The sequence below is a fragment of the Pseudochaenichthys georgianus genome, chromosome 8 (genome assembly GCF_902827115.2).
Source record: "Pseudochaenichthys georgianus chromosome 8, fPseGeo1.2, whole genome shotgun sequence".
NCBI lineage: Eukaryota > Metazoa > Chordata > Actinopteri > Perciformes > Channichthyidae > Pseudochaenichthys > Pseudochaenichthys georgianus.
The window spans coordinates 9,902,394-9,927,114 of NC_047510.2; the positions used below are offsets into that span (position 1 = coordinate 9,902,394).

The 24,721-nt window shown below is 39.2% G+C and overlaps 1 protein-coding gene across 1 annotated transcript; it reads left to right on the forward strand.

Annotated features, from left to right (window-relative positions):
- The first annotated feature begins 1,673 nt into the window (after positions 1-1,673).
- LOC117451090 (myosin heavy chain, skeletal muscle, adult-like) lies at positions 1,674-23,151 on the forward strand. The gene is made up of 38 exons (XM_034089202.1): positions 1,674-1,874; positions 2,444-2,587; positions 4,243-4,399; positions 5,705-5,732; positions 5,824-5,938; positions 6,320-6,412; positions 7,115-7,178; positions 7,267-7,365; positions 7,440-7,543; positions 7,913-8,051; positions 8,142-8,260; positions 8,364-8,513; positions 8,601-8,771; positions 9,458-9,764; positions 10,045-10,112; positions 10,306-10,393; positions 10,941-11,058; positions 11,129-11,252; positions 11,774-11,910; positions 12,566-12,821; positions 13,413-13,655; positions 13,763-13,939; positions 14,057-14,202; positions 15,128-15,218; positions 15,553-15,942; positions 16,023-16,149; positions 16,234-16,352; positions 16,989-17,185; positions 17,268-17,451; positions 17,522-17,687; positions 17,783-17,907; positions 18,504-18,812; positions 21,162-21,365; positions 22,122-22,247; positions 22,337-22,507; positions 22,590-22,694; positions 22,773-22,868; positions 22,952-23,151. The coding sequence occupies exons 1-38, from the start codon at positions 1,674-1,676 to the stop codon at positions 23,093-23,095; spliced, it is 5,802 nt and encodes a 1,933-aa protein (XP_033945093.1). The 3' UTR covers positions 23,096-23,151.
- Positions 23,152-24,721: the final 1,570 nt, after the last annotated feature.

Sequence of the window (24,721 nt, forward strand, 5' to 3'; positions counted from 1 at the left end):
TATCGGTTCCAAATATCGGTTATCGGTCTCCTTGATTACTAATAATCGGTATCCACCTTGAAAAAGCCATATCGGCCGATCCCTATTGTGGACAGGTGTCTTTTATACTGATAACGAGTTAAAACAGGTGCCATTAATACAGTTAACAAGTGGAGGACAGAGGAGGCTCTTAAAGAAGAAGTTACAGGTCTGTGAGAGCCAGAAATCTTGTTTGTTTATTTGTAGGTGACCAAATACTTATTTTACCGAGGAATTTACCAATTAATTCATTAAAAATCCTACAATGTGATTTCCTGGATTCTTTCCCCCCATTCTGTCTCTCATAGTTGAAGTGTACCTAGGATGAAAATTACAGGCCTCTCATCTTTTTAAGTGGGAGAACTTGCACAATTGGTGGCTGACTAAATACTTTTTTGCCCCACTGTATATAAAAAAATGCAGTAGTAAAGAAGCATACCAGCTGCTGGTTAGGCTATAGCTGTTTACCGGTATCACAATATACTGCTCTATTGAGGTTGACGTTTATCATACTGCTTTTCATATGTTAAAAACACTGAAATGAGTTAGTATATTTGTGAGTGAGTTAAAGGTACATGCAGGATTAGTCTGGTGAGACTACTGTACATCTAAAATGTGTTATTTGATAATTATCATCATCATCACATTATTCTAAGACCTTACTGATTTCAGTTAAATTAACATGCTATAGTGCGGCTACATTTTCAAATAACTTTATTTAGTTGTATAACAGTTGTATACAAGTAGTTGTAAGTGCATGCTATTTTTTATTAGGTTTAAAAGTGTCGATAGATTATGGTCCTCATTTCTTCAAGAGTATATTAAATTACTACTAATGATACTTGTGATATAATGTTGCAAAAGTGTGACATTTAAGTTGTTGTTCCCTGAAAAATAATTTATTAAAACTTCACATCAGTAGTGTTGGTTTTTCCATAAAAATGTGTAGGAACGAGGGAAAGCAGTGAAAACAGATTTCAAGTAGACTTTACAAACTCAGCATGATGACCATAATGATTAATTCTATATCAAAACGTATATTTAGATGTATCAATATAAGAAGGATCTTTATCAGAGCCAGGCCTCTGTCTGGAATGTGCTAAATGTTGCCCGGCTGCTCCCAACACAAACCCAAATAGTGGTGTGTGATCCAGCTGGACTCAGACAGCCAATGCCAGAATTTCAGCGATGCCCTAACAGACCTAATCTTCCCTGATCCCAGAAATGAGGCCTGCGGTGTCGGGGCCCGTAAGCCTTTTAAGCTGCCTTCCTTAGCATTCATTGCTTTTTAATAGACAGTCTGAAGGGGTTACAATTGAAACCATTTACAAGTGACACAATACAGCTATACATAGCAAGTTCCAAATACAAAATGGACATACTTGACTTCATCAAGGTGGCGTGGAAGCCAGATCTCCAAATATAGGAGAACAAAGCCCCACGAAACAGGCTGGACCAGCGCTTATAAAGGCGGTGTAAGACTTGTTAGGGTGAGGGACGTCTGTGCTGTCCTTCTGAGACAATAAGCAGTAGAGAGCGGGAGATCTTCTTTTAGGTCTGCAACACTCTGGTAAGTATGATGATGATGAATTCACAACATCTTTTTGTTGTCCTGTTTGAGAACATTTGTTTTCTCGCTCTTGCAGCCAGATAAAATGAGCGACGCCGAGATGGAAATATTTGGGGTGGCTGCCCCTTACCTCCGCAAATCAGAGCGGGAGAGAATCGCAGCACAAAACATGCCGTTTGATGCCAAAACAGCAGTGTTCGTGCCCGACCCGAAGCAGGAGTATGTGAAGGGGAAGATCAGAAGCCAAGATGGATCCAGTGTCACCGTGGAGACTGAGGACGCAAAGGTCGGTGCATCCCTTTGTTGTTTGACCCAAAACAACATAATTGTACAGTGTTTTTTTTAATGATAACAACTAAATACAATCATTTATTTATTTGTTAATGATTAGCAACAACATTTGTATTTTTTTGTTTCAGAAACCCGAAATACCATGACTTAAAAATAGTAAAAGAAATATAGTTTTCAAGACAGGCCTCCCAATTAAAGCCTGATATCATATATTGCATTATTTTATGTTGCAATGCAATACCAAAATGTGGTTTTCATGACTTTCAGTTGTGAATTTGTGTCTTTAAGGGTCTGAATGTCATACTACTTAATTAATAAGTGTTGAGGTTAAACTTGAAAAAAAAAAAAAAACTTGCACCCCTCCTAAAATATATGTTGTATGCATTTACACAGCCAAACATTATTGAAAAATTACTGAAAATGTGCCAAAGGTTATATCTTATCTGAGGTAAAACAAAAACAATTGTAGGGTTTCACCTAAATAAATATAAATTCTGACATCTGTCCTGTTTCTATCTTTTCTACCTGTCACGGACTTCACTGGACCTTTGAATTCTTCCTCAGATTGTCACAGTGCACCTGGACGACATCCGGCCCATGAACCCTCCGAAGTTTGACAAGCTGGAGGATGTGGCTCTGCTCACACATCTGCACGAACCTGCCGTGCTATTCAACCTCAAGGAGCGCTACGCCGCCTGGATGATCTACGTAACTAATGCAAACACATACATCAGTTTATGGTCCACATGTTATTTATTTAGATTTTACATTGAAATGAACACCTACCCAGCTAGAAATGTTGGTTCTAAAAACATTCTGAGAATATTACCATTCATTGTTCTAGGAATGTTTTCAGCGGGAAGTTTTCTTTTGGTTCTCAGAACGTTCTTCTGAAAGGTAGGATAACGTTCTCTAAAAACATTCTTAAAATGTTTTTGATAACATTGTTAGAACATTATGCCCTACTGTTCTTAAAATGTTTTCAGCTGCAAGTTAGATTTGTTTATGTTGCCAGAAAGTTATTATTTTAGAGAAGGATAATATGCGTTATGTTTAAAACATTATGCAAATGTTCTGTGGTAACAATTTACTAAAATATGTTTACATTATTAGAACATAAAGACATCATATTTCTGTAGTTGACCAACTCAAAATTCCTGGGTAAGTGGACTGACCACTGTGGTCATTAGGATGACTTTGATAGTTTACTTAACTATTGGAATTTGACTATTAACACATGCAAAAGAATGAATCGGAATCAGCTGGTGAAAGTAACATTTGTTTATTAGAAAAGGGGATCTGGGAGTGGAGGTTGGTTATGGCAGCAGTGGGAAACAGTTGTTCCAGGGTGGAGAGGCCTGGCTGGTCTTGGGAGTGTGGAAGGCCTTGGATTCCTCCTGGGAGAGACATAAAATGAGTGTGAGGCAAAAGCAGGCAAAGTTGTCAAAGAATATGCTGGCAAAAAGCTAGAGCGGCACGCAACAAACCGTTCACGGCAACAATCCGGCAGGGAATGAGTGCAGGCTGCAGGGTTTCATGGTGTGGCTGATGAGCAGGTTGCAGGTGTGGTTGATTGGAGATTGCTCCCAGCAGTGTAGAGCAGACCAGCAGGCAGGGGGGGAGACACACAGTAGAAACAAACACAAACAAACACTAACAGGGGTTTCAGGGACGGGCAGTGACAGTCGGTCCGTTCCTCTATATGTCTGTCGGTCTCAAATCTAAAGGGTGCAATAACGATTTGTATCCAATATGCATAAACAGCGGACACTGTTTATACGCAGCCCTCACAAACCACACACAGCCAGATAGCTTATCCAACAGTTAGAACCTACTGTACATACGAGACACAACCTTTATAGTCAGAAAAAAGTGTGATTATTTTCGGATATTTTACACATGATATTATGAATACTGTGGGCCTACATACCTTAGTGTGATTATAAGTGCATGTGAGTGAATATATGCATAAATTCGTTTTTATACGTCCTATTCATTGTCTCAATGCGCTCATACATCTTTAGAAAGTTATCACCAAAAATGTTAAGAATGTTTTTCGAGAACGTTATCCTACCTTTCAGAAGAACATTCTGGGAACCAAAATGAAACGTCCCGCTGAAAACATTCCGAGAACAACGAATGGTAACAAAAATATCTAGCTGGGAACTTACACATGCCACCGTAAACATGCAATATCTGGTTGTCAGCCACTGTTCTTTGAACATCAGATTAAAACGTTTCTTTAAAACCTTATTAGAACCTGTAGGTAACGTTAGCCAAAGTTGTGAGAACGTTCCCCGCTAGCTGGGTAACCTCCTACAACATAATTCACAATTTGTTTTCCTCTCGTCTTTTTCTCTCAGACCTACTCTGGGCTCTTCTGTGTGACTGTGAATCCCTATAAGTGGCTTCCAGTCTACAACCCGGAGGTGGTGTCTGGGTACCGTGGGAAGAAACGTCAGGAGGCCCCCCCGCACATCTTCTCCATCTCTGACAACGCTTACCAGTACATGCTCAAAGGTCCAGGCTCACCATTACTATCTGGATGTGCTCGTATATGACTAATTGAAGCTTACTTGATGACTTTAAAAGCATCATCAAGTTTATTCTAAGGATAGAATATCCTCCAAAGAAAACAGAGAAAACATAATTTCCAACTAGTTATTGGGTGTTGGAAATTAATACAAAGTTTTTGCTTTTTTAGAAATACCACAGTGCAGAAATACTCTATTACTAGTGGAATGTCTGCTTTCGCAATCTTACTAGAGTAAAGGTGTAAAATAATTAGAATTAAAATATAGTTTGTTATTGTTTATCACTAGAAATGACTAGTTATCATTATTTTTATGCTGCTGAGAAGCTTGTGAATTTAAACTTATAAAATGATATACGTTTTTTATTAATCTATAATAATACATTACAATGTTATAATAAGTTGATTAAATACATTTAAAAAATGTAAATCATCAAATGAATTCAAACAATTAAATAAATAAATGAAGTGAAGGAATGATGGTTTGATGTATTGAAGTGAAGGCAGAAAATAGAAACATTCAAATGAAAGTTCTATAGTTAAAGGTGGGGTAGGTAAGTTTGAGAAACCGGCTCGAGATCGCTAGAATTTGAAAATACACAACCGGAGAAAATCTGCCACTTCCTTATAGAGCCCCTCCTCCAACACACACGAACGCGCACATGACCAATGAGGGCACGAGATAAGTTTGTGCCCCGATGTAAGGCTGACAGGCAGATAGGCCATCCAATCCGCGGATTGGTTGTACTTTTTACAGTATTACGGCTTCAACAGATGACATTTTGTTATGGATTTTTTGTCAAAGCACTTAAGATATTCATTGCTATCGGGATGTTAAGAGCATTCCATGGAATATAACAAAAAGTGTATCTCGAGCCGGTTTCTGAAACTTACCTACCCCACCTTTAATGTCCTCACTTACTTCCTGCCTTTTTGATTAAATTGTCTTCATTTAATCCTATTGCACATAGGATTAAATGAAGAAAATCAAAGTTACTTTCCAGACCCATTAACTTTGTTTGTTAAATATTTATTCATTTGTGTCTCAGTCTTAACAATTGTATATCATAGAGACAAATGTAGGACTTCATACTCAAAAGTAACCCTTGCCAAAAATAATTAAAATAGAACAAAGATACAAGTGTTAGTAAAAGTTAAACAAAATGATGTAGCATCTGCAATGGGATTCAAACTACCTCAAAGCTGAGTGAACATTAAAGAGATGACACCTCAAATACAGGCAAAAGCCAAATCCAATACCAAAGTTGACCAGTTTATTTTCCGTTCAACAGATCGTGAGAACCAGTCTATCCTGATCACGTAAGTACCATTTTCTTTTTTTTAGCCGCTAAACAATAGACTGTCAATATAGTTCAATTCCTCATCCCTATCCCATGCTGATGTTTGTCAGTGGAGAATCTGGTGCCGGGAAGACCGTCAACACCAAGAGAGTCATCCAGTACTTTGCAACAATTGCATCGGTCGGAGACTCGAGCAAGAAAGAGCAACTTCCCGGAAAAATGCAGGTTCAGTCGACTTCTATCACATTATAACAATGTACCTGTTAGATATAACAATGTCCGGAAAAAGATAGAACAAAACTGGTTTAATGCAAGACATTACAGGTAAAAACAGAAGTTAATTGTATGAGTTTATGAGAGCTATTTTATTAATGCCTCATTTGCATAGATACTATTTCAGAAAACTTTTTGATTGAGTGAAAATGATTAACTGGGGAAGCTGAATGGTGGTTTGGTTTCTACTCCTAACGTTTTACTCTATTCACCTATAGTGTCTTGCAAAATGTATGAGATTAGTTTGTTTTTGTCATACAAAGACATATCCCAAATTCTTTATGTAAAAACCTTTAACTGACTTTAAGTTTTGCACATTGTTTGAGCTCACAGGGGAATCTGGAGGATCAGATCATCCAGGCCAACCCTCTGCTCGAAGCTTTTGGGAACGCCAAGACTGTGAGGAACGACAACTCCTCTCGCTTTGTAAGTCCAACTTTGATCTGTACGGAAGCTCAAAGTTATTAATATTATTATTACGCCTCAGACCCTGAAGGGGTAGAAAAAGCTAGAAACATTAGATATAGCTTTTAAAGATGTTGACTTAATCAACACAAAATGTCGTATAAAGCCTATAAAAAGGTTATTAAACATACACGCTACCAATCAAAAAACTCAAAGGGTGGGGCTTACCAGAAAATGTGCCATAGCTCCTCAATGATTTGTCAAATGTTGGTAGATATCTTCTCTCCATCTTGGGGTATTGGCCTACTAAAGCAATGTTGACCCCATGTCAAAACCTTGACCTGTTATCTCTTGATAATTAGAAAACCATTATGGTATCACAAGGAAGTGTTACAATGTTAATATTATAATTAACTTATTAACGTATTTTAGTTAAAAGCGGATAAAATAAATATTAAGATGGTAATTCTCAACAGCAGTAGAATAAGTACTATTTAATATAAGTAAAGGAAGTTATACCACAGTGTAGATTTAGCAGATTTCAGAATCAAAAGTAAAAATAGTGATAATACTTATATATATATAAATACGGAAGTCAAGTACCAGTATTTCACTAAACGTAATTTTGTACTATGTCACCATTGGTTCTCAGTTTCCAAATATCAAAGCTTTTGTCAGTTGGAACAAAATTAGAAATAATTTGTCAAATTTTTACTTTTTTAGGGAAAGTTCATTCGCATCCACTTTGGAACAAAGGGGAAGTTGGCCTCAGCTGATATTGAAACGTGTAAGTGTGCTTACAGTATATCAGTATCATTAATAGCCCACTGCTATATACAATATATCTGTTTGTAACTTGTGTTTATTTTATTAAGACCTTTTGGAGAAATCCAGAGTGACCTTTCAGCTGCCGGCGGAGAGGAGCTACCACATCTTCTATCAAATCATGTCAAACAAGAAGCCTGAATTAATCGGTAAACCCCTTTTTGTGAAGTTGATGCCGCACTGACCCTGCAGAGAAATCAGAACTTTCTCTGTTTCATTTCAGACATGATGCTGATTACCACCAACCCGTACGACTACCCTTTCATCAGCCAGGGGGAACTCACTGTGCTGAGCATCAACGACACTGAGGAGCTGATGGCCACTGATGTGAGTGCACCTGCGTCAAATAATTATAAATAATACATGCAAAAACCATGAAACGCAGACTAAGCGATGTGTGGAAAACAAGAAATGTACGATATAATTTTCTGTAAAAATCACTGAAACAAAGTATTATTATTATGAATAAATATTATTTATTTATGTATGTATTTATACTTTTTCAGTACACCAACCACTTATTTTTTCATTATAAGTTTTAATATAATTTTAAATAAATGGAATGAGCATTAATCAATCATTTAAATAAAAGTAAGATTAGATCAGTTAAAATATGTTTGCATGTGATGAAACTACCATCAATCTACTCCAAAATGTACTAATCACAAAGTTTCTACATCCATGTCTGTTTCTCAGAAAGCCATCGACATCCTGGGGTTCAACGCGGAGGAAAAGGTTGGCATCTACAAGCTGACTGGCGCCGTGATGCACTATGGGAACATGAAGTTCAAGCAGAAGCAGCGAGAGGAGCAGGCGGAGCCCGACGGCACAGAGGGTGAGACTTCCAAGCTCAATTTAAACTAAATAAGGGTTGCAGGATACATTTGACAAGCCCACATTATAACGTGTGGTTTCTGTCCCACAGTGGCTGACAAAGTGGCCTACCTGATGGGCATGAACTCTGCAGATCTGCTGAAGGCGCTCTGCTATCCTAGAGTGAAGGTGGGGAATGAGTATGTCACCAAAGGACAGACTCCTCAGCAGGTACAGTGTTCTACATCTGAAAAGTCTATATAAAAAAATTACATTGAAATAACGTTTGAATATAGGAATATAATATGAGAACTTGTTCCCCCTCTGATTCCAGGTGAACAACGCCAGTGGGGCTCTGTCTAAGGCGGTGTATGAGAAGCTGTTCCTGTGGATGGTCACCAGGATCAACCAGCAGCTGGACACCAAACTACCAAGACAGCATTTTATTGGCGTGCTGGACATCGCAGGGTTCGAGATTTTTGAGGTAAACAGGATTCACTTCTACATAAGATGGAGCAAATCTTTGTGAAATAATGTCTATATTTGTTGTAATCATTGTTGTCCATTCCAGATGAACAGCCTGGAGCAAATGTGCATCAACTTCACCAACGAGAAGCTGCAACAGTTTTTCAACCACCACATGTTTGTGTTGGAGCAAGAGGAGTACAAAAAGGAAGGGATTGTGTGGGAGTTCATTGACTTTGGCATGGACTTGGCGGCCTGCATTGAGCTCATTGAAAAGGTGTGTCATTTTTTTATAATCACATATTTGTTGTGATTTCTCTTTTTTTGTTACTGTATTTAAAACAGTTGGTGCTTAGCATTATTCTTGTAGGTAAATGTAGTTTGCATTTTTTAATATCAAAATAAACTGATTGAAAACAGCAAGGCATTATTAACAATAACAATGAATACATAGATAGGAACACATAATATACTTAAAATTATACTTACAGTGGACCAATAGAAAGTACCCTTTTTGAAAATGTAGAACATATATATATATATTACATTCATATTGTGTATATATAAATAAATAAAATATGCACAGCCCGAGGTAAATGCAGTGAGGAAATGGACACCCCTGTGACTAAAGAAATGTGTAATCAAAAATTACATTGAAGATGTTCTTATATTAGCATGTATGTATCAGCTAGAATTATAAGTGCAGATTAATAATTATTTAATTCATTTCAAACTGGTTTGTTTCAAATGGTGCAACATTTCTCAACGTTATACCAAGCCGTTATAATAATAATAATAATAATAATAATCCTTATATTTATTATAGCGCTTTTATCAATGACTCTCAAGGCGCTTTACAAATACACATTACACATACAGATCATACATACATGTAATGGTCATCTACTGTGGACAATACCCACAGTTATCTTACTCCAACACTCATTACTTCTTCCTTTGCAGCCGATGGGCATTTTCTCTATCCTCGAGGAGGAGTGCATGTTTCCAAAGGCAACAGACGGCTCCTTCAAGAACAAGCTGTACGACCAGCACCTGGGGAAGAACAGCATCTTCCAGAAGCCCAAGCCCTCCAAAGGAAAGGCTGAAGCCCACTTCTCCCTGGTGCATTACGCCGGCACCGTGGACTACAACCTGAGCGGCTGGCTGGAGAAGAACAAAGACCCGCTCAACGACACCGTGGTGCAGCTTTACCAGAAAGCCTCCCTGAAGCTGCTCTCACAGCTCTTCGCAACATACTCCACTGCTGACGGTCAGTTCACTTTGAATAGGAGAAGTGGAAGAAGTACTCTTTTATTTAATTAAAATGAATAATACCACATGGTTTAAATACAGTATGTTGCATGCAACACTCCTGCATTTAAAATGTAATTTACATAAAAGTCTAAAAAGTAATAGCATCCAAATATATTTAAAGTACCAAAAGTCAAAGTAATAATTCTGCTTTACAGCACTTTTGAGAATAATACACATATAGTAGTTTTTGATAATAACTGATGTATTAATGTGTTTATCATTACTACTTATTGTAGCTGATGGAAGTAAGAGAAGTGCCAAGAAAAAAGGATCTTCTTTTCAGACGGTTTCAGCACTTTTCAGGGTAATTATCAATAATGATGAATTTATTTCGTAAGTTAGTAAAAGTTACTAAAACTAAAACTATTATTTTTAATTCTTTTTTTATTTATTCCTTTGATACATTTGATACAACTATAATATTGTTGATTAGTTAACGGTTCTTTTATATAGAACAATTTCTTGTCAAGAGACAATAATATGTTTATTTCTTTCAGGAAAACCTGAATAAACTGATGTCCAACCTGCGTTCCACACAGCCACACTTTGTGAGATGCATCATCCCCAATGAAACCAAGACACCAGGTGAGAAGAAATATATTCATTCTGAAGTTAAAGGAACAAGATGTATACCAGCCTCACACATCTTAGCCTCACACCAAGAAAAGTGTTAATTATTCAACGTTAAAGGTGCTTGTAGGTGGATTTTGTTATAATCAGACAAGCAGTTTCCCTTTGTTTTCATTCTTTATGCTAAGCTAAGCTAACAAGCTGCTAGCTCCAGCTATATATTCAATGACAGTAATGAAAGCTATGTTGATTGTTAATCAAATACATGTATATAATTGATATGATCCTTTACGAAATTGTTTGAAAAACTGAGGAAAATGGTTTGCTTTGAAACAACTTTAAGTCCAAACCCCCTAAAATAATAACTTTAATGTTGTATAAAACAAAGGAAATGGGAAGGCTGAAAAATGAAAAATCACTTAAAACATTTAAAATAGATGATCATTTCGATGCACAAAACAATTATTCTACTAATTGTTACAGATCTCAAACAAATCAAATCGTAGTTATCTTAACTCAAGATAAACATTTGTTGAACTATTCCTTTGTATTTTCCACATAGGCTCCATGGATCACCAGCTGGTCCTTCACCAGCTGCGCTGTAATGGCGTGTTGGAAGGAATCAGGATCTGCAGGAAGGGATTCCCCAGCAGGATCCTCTATGGGGATTTCAGGCAGAGGTAAATCACAACACTGTCTGTTTTATTTGTATTGTATGTTGTACACTATTTTACGTTTACTGTGTGACAGATACAGGATTTTGAACGCCAGTGCGATCCCGGAGGGGCAGTTTATCGACAGCAAGAAGGCTTCAGAGAAACTTCTCTCTTCTATCGATGTGGACCATTCCCAATATCGATTTGGATACACAAAGGTATCTTAAAAACCTCACATTGTTTGTCTCGGTTTTTATTGTATTTCTTAGTTTGGAAAACAGGATCTTGCTACTAAAAATGAGCCTCTAAGTTACTCTGAATCAGGCTTGGAAAAATAAATGGCAGTATCATCTGCATACAGTAGAATACAGGCAGTCATTTGTCAGAGAGCTTTAATAAAAATGAAGAACAACATTCCTTAAGATGAACCTGAACTGTCCTTTTTGATGCCAATGCTTGTGTACTTTTAGGTGAGTACGATTTTATAAGCAGTCCCGATAAGATATCGCATTTTAGCCACTTTTTTCCACCACTGCAGTAATAATGTTGAGAATATATTTGAAATACCTTTTTAAAAGTGGAAATGTCTGGAATAAACGTAGAACTTTTCAGAATAGATCACACGTAGCATTCACTGCTATTTTTTATTTAATTCTCGACCTTTCCAGCTATACAAATCTTGCTTTTCCCCCTATTCCTGGCCCTAATCCTCTTCCTAACGTTTATTCTCATGTTCCAGGTGTTTTTCAAAGCGGGCCTGCTGGGTCTCCTGGAGGAGATGAGGGATGAGCGTCTGGCTGTGCTGATGACTCGAATCCAGGCCGTTTCCAGAGGCTACCTCACCAGGCTGCGGCTGAAGGAGATGTCAAAGAAAAGGTCTACTAACATTTATTTTATATACGCATGACTTTAGTTGAAAAAAGCTACCAGAAATGTCTAGGAAATATAAGGATATAGGGGACTTTTACAGAATTAAAGCAAAATGAAAACATGTATTTAATAGTTAAACTTTAAATCTCAAGAAAGTTTCATTGTCTTTCGTGGCACATAGGGCAATACGTGGTAAATGCATGTGTGTTTTGGGATTTCACTTAAAAACACTAAAATATCTTAAGACTTAACATCAATTTGATGGATTGTCATGAGATTTTCTTCAAACATGTATGTTCCTCTCAGGAATCTGGATAGATGCTAATGATTTTCCTTTAGCGCCACTAGAATGTCAAAAATCTTAATTTATCAAACCCTTTATTTCCGACAAAGTTAGCCTCAGCTGTACTTTGCGTTTAGTTTAGGTTTAGTGCTAACTAGCAAATGTTAGCATGCTAACAAGCTATGCTAAGAAAGAGAATATGGTTATCTTTATACCTGCTTAACATCAAGATCTTAGACTGGTTAACCTGTTAGCATGCAGGTGTTGGCTAACACTTGGCTAAAATATCTACTTAATGTAAGTATTTTAGGCAGTAAAAATGCTTTTTATAAAAATACGCAAAGCCTTAAAAATGTATTTTGCTTTTTCACCCCATAGAGAGTCCGTTTACATCATCCAGTACAACATCCGTTCCTTCATGAATGTGAAGAACTGGCCTTGGATGAGACTCTTCTTCAAGATAAAGCCTCTGTTACGAAGCGCAGAGGCCGAGAAGGAGATGCAGAACATGAAAGAGGTGTTCTCTCGACTCAAAGAGGAGTTTGCAAAGTCGGAGGCAAGGAGGAAGGAGCTGGAGGAGAAAATGGTCATGCTCTTCCAGGAGAAGAACGACCTTTACCTTCAAATCCAAGCAGTACGTAAACATCAGAGGTGTGCTTTTATTGTTAAGAAATTAGGAGAGACAGCACTTGTTTCTATTTTTAACTACATAATCAATAGTGATGTAAGATAAGAAAAAGTATTCCGGCAGGGAAATTGGACATGACAGGGGTCAAATTCAACAAAGTAAAAGTAGAAGATTATAAATAGGAACAGAGCAGATGGTGGTAAACTAACTATTTAGGTTTATGGCACAGAAAAAATATGAATACTAACAATTATTGGGACACACGAAGCGTTTAAAAATAGGTTAAAAAAAGAATGCCAAATATAAAACATACAGCCTACACAATATTCAAATACAAATATTTAAAAATGAAACAAATTTGATCAAATAGGTCTAGATAAATATGGCAATTGGGAGGTACACAATTAACATTTTACTATTTAAATAAAACAAATGTTTTTATTAGGAAAAATATTTGTTTAATAGCTAACACAATGAGGAACTATTTATAATTAACTAAAAAGGAGGCTGTACTGGCAAGAAGAATAACCGTCATCCTAACTTCAACAGTTTCAGTTTTTACTGCACTTAATAATATGTTTATAATGTGCTCCTCAGGAAAGGGAGAACCTGTGCGATGCCGAGGAGCGGTGCGAAGGTTTGATAAAGCGCAAGATCCACCTGGAGGCCAAAGTCAAAGAGTTCTCCGAGAGGATGGAGGAAGAGGAGGACATCAACGCAGAAATCACTGCCAAGAGGAGGGAGCTGGAGGACGAATGCACTGAGCTCAAGAGAGACATCGATGACCTGGAGCTCACCATCGCTAAAGTGGAGAAGGAGAAATATGCCACGGAAAATAAGGTTCCTCTGATGATTTCATGCCTCTTTAAAGAGCTTTTGGTGGAGATGTGGATGACTAAAATCTACAATATTTACAACAGCTAACAGAAAAGTGCTTCTCTTCTTAGGTAAAAAACTTGGTAGAGGAGCTCAGTAGTCTTGAGGAAAAACAGCTGAAGTCTTCAAAGGCGATCAAAGCTCTGCAGGAGGTGCACCAGCAGACGTTAGACGACCTCCAGGCCGAGGAGGACAAAGTGAACACTCTGATGAAGAACAAAATCAAGCTGGAGCAACAGGTTGATGACGTGAGTACAGACCACAACATCCATGATTAGATCATCAAGGTTGTTTGTTTGGAGATGTTTGTATGAGATACTATAGTTTGCATCATTTCCCTGGTTTTGCTTCCTGGTCTCCTGCAGCTGGAGGGCTCGCTGGAGCAGGAGAAGAAGGTGAGTGCAGACTTGGAGAGATTCAGGAGAAAACTGGAGGGGGATCTGAAGCTGTCCCAAGAAACCACCATGGACCTGGAGAATGAAAGGCAGCAAACGGAGGAGAGACTGAAAAAGTATGTTGTTGGGTGATTCATTATTATTCCTTAGAAATAAAATTGATAAAATGACTTTTAGTAACTGAGCATTTTAGTTTGTAAGGGTTAAACTTGTACCTTTTTGCTAAGAGGAGTATTACACCAATGTCATGTATGTACATTCAGTCTGTATCTGCAGCCATTGAGCTTAGAAAATCATTTGAAACTGAAAGCCTAGTTCTGTCCATCGATGTAGCGCTGTCACGATACACGGTTATCGCAGCAGGTGGTTGTCATGGTACTTGTAGAAAATTATAATTATGCTACTAGTGAATTCATATTCATTTATCTTTTCATTTAAATAAAACAAAAAACACTAATTTGTTTAAGAGGGAAAGCGATATATTGAAGGATATATATGAATTGAAAAATATTTAAAAGAAATTGGCGCTAGATTATTTTACATGATATTATCATAATGTATGCATATATTAACATGATTTAAGGTTTATTTTACAGTTATCATCGATTCAGTTTAATAAAACACCCCTGTCCAAAAGGAACAATGTTTGCCCAACAAATAAATAGCTGTGTACAATATCTCAAATGTCTATAAAGTTTACTTGGTGCCGACTTAAATATCAAACTGTGGGAATTGAATATGTCAGCACTTTCAAATAAGTATTCAATACTCAAATCTGCCTACCAGATCATATCAATCTAACTATTTAAGACATTAAGTGTAATGTACAAGCAAAAGCAAAAATGATTCCGTTTTGTTCAGACATTGTCTATAAGCAAAGCTAACTGACTGCTTGCTCCAGCTACAAATCAGAATATTTTCCAAAATGTTGGAAAATAGGTAGAAACTTCATGTTTTTATGGGTTTTTACTAGGCATTTTTGTTTTCTAATTGTAATAAAGCATGGAAATATCTGATGTGCTGAAAATGTACTCTTTTCAGAAAGGACTTTGAAATCAGCAATCTGCAGAGCAAAGTCGATGTTGAGCAAGTCCTGAATACCCAACTACAAAAGAAAATTAAAGAGCTTCAGGTATGATTCATAACAACAGTAGATATTTTCCAATGCATTTGGGCGGTGGTGGCGAAGTTGATAGAGACTTGGCCTGGTAACTGGAAGGTCACCAGTTCAAGTCCCGGCAAGACCAAGTGCTACCGAGGTCTCCCTGAGCAAGGCACCGTTCCCCACACTGCTCCCCGGGCGCCGTTCAAAATGGCAGCACACTGCTCCTAACACTAGGATGGGTCAAATGCAGAGAAACAATTTCCCCACGGGGATTAATAAAAGTTCATCATCATCTTCATCTCTTATTTTCTTTACTATCATAACAAGTTGAACGGGTTTTTAAAACACGTGTTTCCTGTAGGCTCGCACTGAAGAGTTAGAAGAAGCAATAGAGTCTGAGCGCTCGGCTCGAGCCAAAGTGGAGAAGCAGCGATGTGATCTGTCCCGAGAGCTGGAGGAGATCAGCGAGAGGCTGGATGAGGCCGGGGGGGCCACCGCCGCTCAGGCCGAGATGAACAAGAAGCGCGACGCCGATTTCCAGAGGCTGCGTCGTGATCTGGAGGAATCCACCCTGCAGCACGACACCATCACCGCAACTCTGCGCAAGAAACAGGCCGACAGTGTGGCCGAACTCAGCGAGCAGATCGAAAACCTCCAGAGAGTCAAGCAGAATCTGGAGAAGGAGAAAAGTGAGCTGAAGATGGAAATCGACGACATGGCGTGCAACATGGAGAGTGTCCTGAAAAGCAAGGTAAAAGATCTCCAGATATGACGATGGTTTCTAATCTACGCTCCTCTTTTGATACTTATAATTTGTGTTAAATATTTCAGGCTCATCTGGAGAAACTGTGCAGGAGCCTTGAAGATCAGATGAATGAATATAAAACCAAAGCAGACGAAGCCCAGAGGTCTCTGAGTGATTACACAACGCTCAGTGCTCGCCAAACAACTGAAAATGGTACGTTTCTTAATGTGAACTTTTTTATAAGATACAATTAAGATGTAGGTATATTTATTTTGTGTCATTTTTTATTTCAAACAGGTGAGCTAACCCGTATGCTGGAGGAGAAGGAGATCACTCTGTCGCAGCTGAACAGAATCAAAAACGTCGGAGGTCAACAGATTGAAGAGTTGAAGCGACTCTTGGATGAGGAAACTAAGGTCTGAAGACACAATTCAATTCAAAAGCAATACAGGCAACATTTATATATGTTCAACAGTTGACAGATAACTGGCAGCTTGGGCCCCTGGTAGCTGACTCCTTTGTTTACTTCCGTAACATTGTTTGTGACTTCACTATGGAACACTCACGCTTCTATTGGCTAGCGCTCCAACACATTATACGTGATAGGCTAAGAGGCGGGAGATCTCTAAGCAGTTTCCCTATCACAACAGAGCCGGCCAGCTAACCAATCAGAGCAGACTGGGCTCTGGTTTCAGACAGAAGGTGAAAAGAGTGCTGCAGGACAGACAGTATGAGAAAAGAAAACACCTGTTTGAACATTAAGGCAGGTGAACATGTCACAGCAGTGGCAGAAATGCAAATATGAAACCAAAAATGTGCAAAATGTATGCGTTTTTTTTTGTGAAATTATAAGTCATTTTGTTTTACAATTGTTGTAACCTTTGTAATCAAAATGATTGTACTGGCACATTCCCAGCTGAATCAGAATCAGAGATTCATTGGTCCACAGCAAGTTGTACCTCAGCTTTACCATGTTGTACTATCTTGATGAAGCAGTTTTACTTCAGGCAATAAACCAGTGTTGTAATGAATATGTTTTCGCTTTTGTTAAGACAAAGAACGCCCTGGCGCACGCTTTGCAGTCGTCTCGACACGACTGTGAGCTGCTGAGGGAGCAGTACGAGGAGGAGCAGGAGGCCAAAGGGGAGCTGCACCGCTGCCTGTCCAAAGCCAACAGCGAGGTGTCCCAGTGGAGGACCAAATACGAGACGGACGCCATCCAACGCACCGAGGAGCTGGAGGAGGCTAAGTAAGAAATGGGCTCCATGTTCTTTTAGTCACTGCTGATGCATTATTTCCACTTTAACACCAATTATGTCTGGTTTCCAAAGGAAGAAGCTGGCTCAGCGGCTGCAGGAGTCTGAGGAAATGACAGAGGCAGCTAATGTCAAATGTGCATCTCTGGATAAAACCAAGCTGAGGCTGCAGGCGGAGGTGGAGCATCTCATGGTGGAGCTGGAAAGGTCAAATGCAGCTAATGCGGCGTTGGACAAGAAACAGAGGAACTTTGACAAGGTTTGTTTGTTTCCTCCTCTTTTTTCCCGATGTTTAAGGGTTTTATTAAACCAGTCTTCTCCTCTTTTAGGTTCTGGTTGAATATAAACAGAAACATGAGGAGAGTCAGTCAGATCTGGAGGTTTCCCAGAGAGAGTCTCGAGTGTTGAGCACAGACCTTTTCAAACTGAAAAATTCCTACGAAGAGGCTTTGGATCATCTGGAGTCGATGAAAAAAGAGAATAAAAACCTTCAGCGTAAGAGCTCTGCTGCAAACAAATCATGCATTTGGTGTTGTTTGTTTTTGTTTCTGACCCACGATGATAATACATATTTTTCTTTACACTTTCAGAGGAGATTACAGAAATCACAGAGCAAGTCGGACAATCTACTAACATATGTCATGAGCTGGAGAAAGTTGCAAAGCAAGCCGAGCAGGAGAGGAGAGAAACCCAGGCGACTCTGGAGGAAGTGGAGGTCTGTATTTTGTCCATGGGCGGATTATTAGACAGGTTCCTGGGTAAATACGTCCGTACTGTAGGACCAAAAAGACAGACTTTTTGTTGCCTCTATTTGTGTCTCTTTGTCGTCCTTTTGTTTCTCTTTGTAGACGTTTGTGTTCTATTGTGGCCTTTTTTTATCCCTTCGTATTCATTTTTACAACGTTGTAGTCTTTGTGTCCATGTGTGACCATTTTGTGTTCCTTGCTGGTAATCTTTTTCTTGTATTGTAATATTGTATCACATTGTTGTCTTCTTGTGTCGGGTTGTTGTTTAGTTTCACTTCTTTGTAATTGTTTCAGTTTTTCTATTGTTTTTTTTGGTCATGCATCTTTTTGTGCAGTAGTTGTGTGCTTTTCGTAGTTGCTATAATTGTTGCGATTCTTTTTGTGTGTCTTTGTGGTCATTTTAAGTTTTAAGTGAAAGCCATGGAGGCCCCTGAGACTTTTGGCCCTTGGGCTTGTGACAGATAGGCCTTTCAATAAACCATCAAGGTTACTTCTTGAACGACACATATTGATACATTTTTCATTATAATGGACACAATCTTAAGGGCTTTGTTTTATGTTGCAGTCCAACCTGGAACACCAGGAGGCAAAGATCCTGCACCTTCAACTGGAGCTGAACCAGATCAAGTCAGAAGTGGACGGAAAGGTGTTTGAGAAGGACGAGGAAATCGACCAGCTCAAGAGGAATAACCAGAGGACCGTGGACACTCTGCAGAGCACGCTGGACGCCGAGACGCGCAGCAGGAACGACGCCATGCGGATGAAGAAGAAGATGGAGGGGGATCTGAACGAGATGGAGGTCCAGCTGAGTCACGCAAACCGCCAGGCGTCCGAGGCCACCAAACAGCTGAGGAACCTGCAGGCGCAGCTGAAGGTTGGTTTATGCCAATGCCGACACTTCAGGCAGAAAACGTTTAAATCACAGGTTCACATTGAGATTTTTGGCTAGTTTGCTTCCATAACATACAGTATATCCATAACTGAGATCTCCTACATTCACCGAAAATGTGCAATAGATAATCGCTCACATACATATTTTAGCATTACATTTCAGAAAACGTGGTATACAAAATAAATTGACTGAATATAAGTAATCAACTGAGGAATTTTCAAGGTGATATCTGTTAATTATTAATCGGTATATCAGAGCCTGATTTATGTAACATTCTATTAATGTTATTCTATTATATTGTATTACCGTTACTATGCAACATTCCCTCTCAAGACCAATAGAGAGAACTTAGTTCATGAGAACTCTTTAGTTCTCATGACCTAAAGAGCAGATCGCGTTCACACCGGAATAAGTCCCTGGGGAAGGATTAGGCAAATGAAGCCACTGACGTCACTTCTTCTTCTGCTTTGAATTTACTGGCAGGCCGCAAACAACTTCACGGCGTATACTGCCGCCCGAAGTCCCTGGCCGGAAGTCCCCGGAGTTGGGGACTGGTTATGGCTAGAAAGGATCCGTCTTGTGTAAATATGACATCATGTTCTCGTTGTAACTCTCGTTGGAGCGGCTCGGAAACACATATACAGCAGTAAAGGCCCTGACACATCAAGCAGTCACCAGAGAACTCGCTGACGCCGATGCCGACTGTTGTGTCGGCGTGTTCTCCTGCGTCTTGGCCATGTGTCGCACTGGAACACACCGCAAAAACTTCAGCCGAGCACGTATGAACTGCGCATGCGTGAGCGGCAATAACTCTTCTTACCAGCAGGCGGCGGTAGTGTGTATTCGTCATTCAAAAGAGGCAACAACCGGAAGACAGAGAAGAAGAACAGACTACGTGATATAAACAAACAACAAATAGTGTGTGCGTTCCATTTTCACTCTCGTCTATCAAAAACATGTTTCGTGCGGTAATGGAGATATCAGCCATTGGAGTGTTGCTTGTGGAAGACATTCTCAAGCAACCGTTTCGCTTCTCATGCACTGATTCGCTAGCTGAACAGCCAATCAGAGTGATTTCTTTGTCCGACTGCCTGTGGCCGACACACGGCCATGAAAGGCCAAATAAGGCGTGTCACGGCCGGCGGTGCGGGACACACCAAATTGAGTTTGGGCGACAGGGCACACTTCGTCGTCCGACTAAGGAAAACGGACGATTTCGGCCTGGTGTGTCAGGGCCTTAACATGCAACATACACATTAATGCAGCAGCAATATTAATAGAGAAACATCAGACATAATAGTAAAACACTGAAAGGGAACATTTTATTGCACCAGGAGCTATCTTGGGACTTTTACTGCAACAACGTTGACTTGCCAGTGAATAAAAAATAAACCATAGTGTTGGTGATCTACAGTGTTGTCATTCTTCTTTGAACAGCAAGACCACTAACACCCTATTTCAACAATCACACTCCCTGTAATTGACATAATTAATAGATAGTTTAGCTTCTCACCATCATTTGATGTGGCCCACTGATGTTAACGATCGTAACTGAAAGGCTGCCTGCCAAACGTAAACAGTCAGCCACGTGACTTGCAAACTCTCGCGAGAGTTTTACACTAGACGGATCCTTTCTAGCCATAACCTTGTGGACTGGCTTCAGTAGAAGCTGCTGGGACTCCCAGCAGCTTCTACTGAAGAATTCCGAGTAAATCGCCAGAACGCCGACACCTCCTCATCTCCACGTTTTATTTTGTGTTGCCATAAGTTAGTCTCTCTCCGTTTGTGCGCTGGGCTAATGCTAATAATGCTAATGCGAGCAAATAAAATGGCGGCTTCACAAAACTTTTTGTGAATTTTACGGGGCGTGGCTTGCAATCCGCCCAGCCAATCAGAAATGGGAACCTTTTTCTCCCATGAAAGTCCCTGCTCTCTAGCAGGGACTGAAAAGGGGGTAACAAACGGTAACAAAGGTTCTAGTTCCGGATTTGTTTTGGTATGAACGCAAATTTTCTGAACTATATCCGAACTATACTGGGAAAAATACTCCGGTGTGAAAGCGCCTATTGACTTACATATTTGAATCGATGATAACTGTTAAAAATATTTAACCTTGTTTTATGCAATGTTTGGATTTCTGTTCTGGTGCTGTACACAAATTAGCATGTGTTATAATGACTTATTTAATTATTGAAACAGAAAAATTCAGCGAATTTGTCATATGAACAATAATTGGGCAAGTGAAACGGTGATATCTAGTAGTTAAAATATTTACCCTATTCATCTTAGTTTCTCCCCTCTGAAGCTCCAAGCCTTTGCTTTCTGCCGCAGGACGTCCAGGTCCACCTGGATGAAGCGCTCCTGTGTCAGGAGGACTTCAGGGAGCAGCTAGCCATCACAGAGCGCCGCACCAACCTCCTGATAGCGGAGAACGAGGAGATAAAGGCGGCGCTGGAGCAATCTGAGAGAAGTCGCAAGCTGGCCGAGCAGGAAGTGATCGACTTCAGCCAGAGGATTCAGCTGCTGCACTCTCAGGTTAGGACACGGCTGTACCAGAAAGATATATAAGGAAACAATGTCAAAGTTAATGGTGTTCCCATTGATTGTATAGGGTAGAACTGGACAAGAAACAAGACATTAGGTTAGATGAAAAGTTTTGGAAGAAAAGTTCACACTGGCCAACACACATAGAGACCAGATAAACGTGCAACGTGTAACACAACGTCACACAAGCGACACTACATGCCACTGCTACATTTGACCTAGCAAGGATCCGATAAGATGTAATGTGCTTTGTGACTTTTCTTGTAGTTGTTCAGGTTGGAAGTCCTTCATGCTCTTACTTTGAAATGCGTAAACCATTTCAGACATGTCATCAGCATGTGCTATCAGATTGCCGAGTGACACAAGTAGATTTTCAGTCGTCCTAGTCGAAAGTTTGTTTTAAAACTCCTTAAGTATAAAATGCAAAAGCCATAACAGAGAATTGAGATCCAAAAACGAAAACTATATTCACCCATTTCTGATTGAAAGTTGTAAAACGTCAGAAAGATATTCCCAAATTGTTTTCCTTTAATACATTTTAAGTATTTACAGATTTCTTATTTATAGAATTTGTTTTTGCAGTTCAGTTTTACAATACATTATATTTTTTATTTTTGCATTTGTGAAAGGTTTTTACATTTACAGACAGACTGTTGATCTGTCCACACACATACTAGAGACAAATCCACCTCCATTATCTCACAATTATACTAAATGTGTCATATTTATATGATTTCTACTGATCAGAACTCCAGCCTCATAAACACCAAGAAGAAGATGGAGTCAGATTTATCTCAGCTGCAGTCAGAGATGGAGGATACCGTCCAGGAGGCGAGGAACTCCGATGAGAAGGCCAAAAAATCCATTATGGATGTAAGTCTCCTCCAAATTTGTATTAATCTACTGCAGAGAGCCATTTCAATGAGGTTGTGCAGATAGATACAATACAAATGTCCATACAGGCTGCCATGATGGTGGAGGAGCTGAAGAAGGAGCAGGACACCAGCTCTCACCTGGAGAGGATGAAGAAGAACCTGGAGGTGTCAGTGAAGGATCTGCAGAAGCGTCTGGAGGAGGCCGAGCAGCTGGCTCTGAAAGGCGGGAAGAAAGAGCTTCAAAATCTGGAAGCCAGGGTATGAATCAAAAAGGGATAAAAACAAATCTTTGTAGGTAAAATAAAACAAACATTTGATTTTAAATGACTGTATTTTTAAGGTGCGTGAGCTGGAAAATGAATTGAATTCAGAACAGAAACGCAGCAGCGAGGCCATGAAAGTTGTGCGGAAATACGAAAGGAAAATTAAAGTGCTCACTTATCAGGTAAAATCCTGCCATATAACTGTGAGTGCCACCAGGTGAGATGTGCAAAAAACTGAATAACACCCTCAAATGTTTCAGGGTGAGGAGGAGAAGAAGAGCGTGGCAAGACTTCAGGATTTAGTCAACAAACTGCAGCTGAAAGTAAAAGTGTACAAGCGGCAGAGTGAGGAAGCGGTGAGTAAAAATACACGTGTGAAATGTTCATGTGCACATTAAACAATAACAGTCTGACTTATGATATTTTCTATGACACTCAGGAGGAACAAACCGGCGTCCGTTTGGCGAAAGCTCGAAAGGTGCAACATGAACTGGAGGAAGCGGAGGAACGAGCCGACACGGCAGAATCCCAGTTGAATAAGTTACGATCAAAGAGCCGTGATGTTGTCGGCAAAGGGGAATAGAAATCTAAACTGTAGTGACAACCAATTATTCTCATTATATTACAAACAATAATTGAAAACAATTAAAACCATTATGACAGAAATAAATCCTGTTTTTTATTTGATATGGCTTTCAATCTTCAAAATGGTTTTATTTTATTATTTGCAAAGAGATTTTCTCATATTCTCATTTTTGCCCTATAGGACAAATACATGCTATTCGCTGTATTATGTGTTTGATGCATGCAACCATATCAATGTTGTTGCTAATCATTGACATACCCCAAGTTGTAAAATATCCCCCAAGCATTTATTATTCATAAAAGAAAGACATTTCATGTTTTTTTTTCACAACAACAATTGGCATTATTTAAACAAATGGGCGTTTCAAGGGTTGAAATTCAAAACATTTATGAATATTTAGCAGTAATAATTATGATGCATATGCATGCTAAAAGATTTAACTGAAAGTGGAAAATACATTTTTTATTAAGTTTTATGGCAGTTTTATGACACAGCCAGAAATGTTCTAAAAGTCACCAAATATAAAGACATGTGGTTGAATTTGCACAGTAAGAAAGATGCTGAGTCAGTGATAGTTGTACAACTTGTGGCAGCAATCGAAAAAACTGACCTTCAAGTAAGACGGGAAACTTGTGGCGCGTTGGTGTTCGGATGAGGTTGGTGTTCGGATCAGGTTCAAACCCCACTGCAGTCAGCATGTCGTTGTGTCCCTGGGCAAGACACTTCACCTCAAATTGCTCCTGTGGGGAATGCCCACAGTATTGAGTATGTAAGTCGCTTTGGATAAAAAGCGTCTAACAAGTGACATGTAATGTAATGTAAGCTACAATGTCATATATATATTTTGTTTGTCTACCCTCCCTCCCAAATGTAAAGCGTCTTTGGGTTCAAGAAAAGCGCTATAGAAATAAAATGTATTATTATTATATGCAGCTGATGTCATATGCTATGCAACATCATATTATTCCATTAAAAGGGAAGTTGCATTGTGGGGAATATAGGAGCCAGTGTATTTATTTGTCCTTGACCTGACTGCATACAGTATGTTGTCCTTTGTCACATTGATTTTTAAATGTGTCTTTTGGGATTGTCACTTATTTTGCAGGTATTCAGTTATAAACCTAAGTATTGTAAGTCAAGTCACTGGTGGCCCTTAGAGATAAGAGATCACCTAAGTCATGTGGGTTTGTTCTCTGGGTAACATGAATATCTGAGCCAAATTTCATGGCAATCCTCCCAATAGCTTTCAAAACATTTGACCCAAATCCCTAAAAGTGTCAACCATAGGTGCCCTTATAGGAAGAGTCTTATGATCACCAAAGCTGTTAGTATTCATCCTCTGGGGAGCATGAAGGTTTACTGAAAACCCATCCACTAGTTGTTGAGATATTTCAGTGTGGACCAACCAGACTCTTTGTCACTGACTCTATCGATATAAATATAGACTCGCTTAGTCTTAGATGTTAAATCAACATGTGAAAAACTAGGTTTCTTCATAGGCTCTCCATTCTCTCTGTTGTTAAGCCTGGGGTCAGTGAGGACTGAGCAAAGCAAACAGACACAGCTCAACATGCTCCAGGAATAGTGTCTACTATTACGCACTGACCCAAACTAAAACCTCAT

Coding starts and splice junctions, on each gene's coding strand:
- LOC117451090 (XM_034089202.1), top strand. CDS start 1,674: ATGAGCGACGCCGAGATGGAAATATTTGGGGTGGCTGCCCCTTACCTC. Junction 11,253..11,773: donor ATCGATTTGGATACACAAAG/GTATCTTAAAAA, acceptor CTCATGTTCCAG/GTGTTTTTCAAAGCGGGCCT. Junction 22,508..22,589: donor TTCAAAATCTGGAAGCCAGG/GTATGAATCAAA, acceptor TGTATTTTTAAG/GTGCGTGAGCTGGAAAATGA.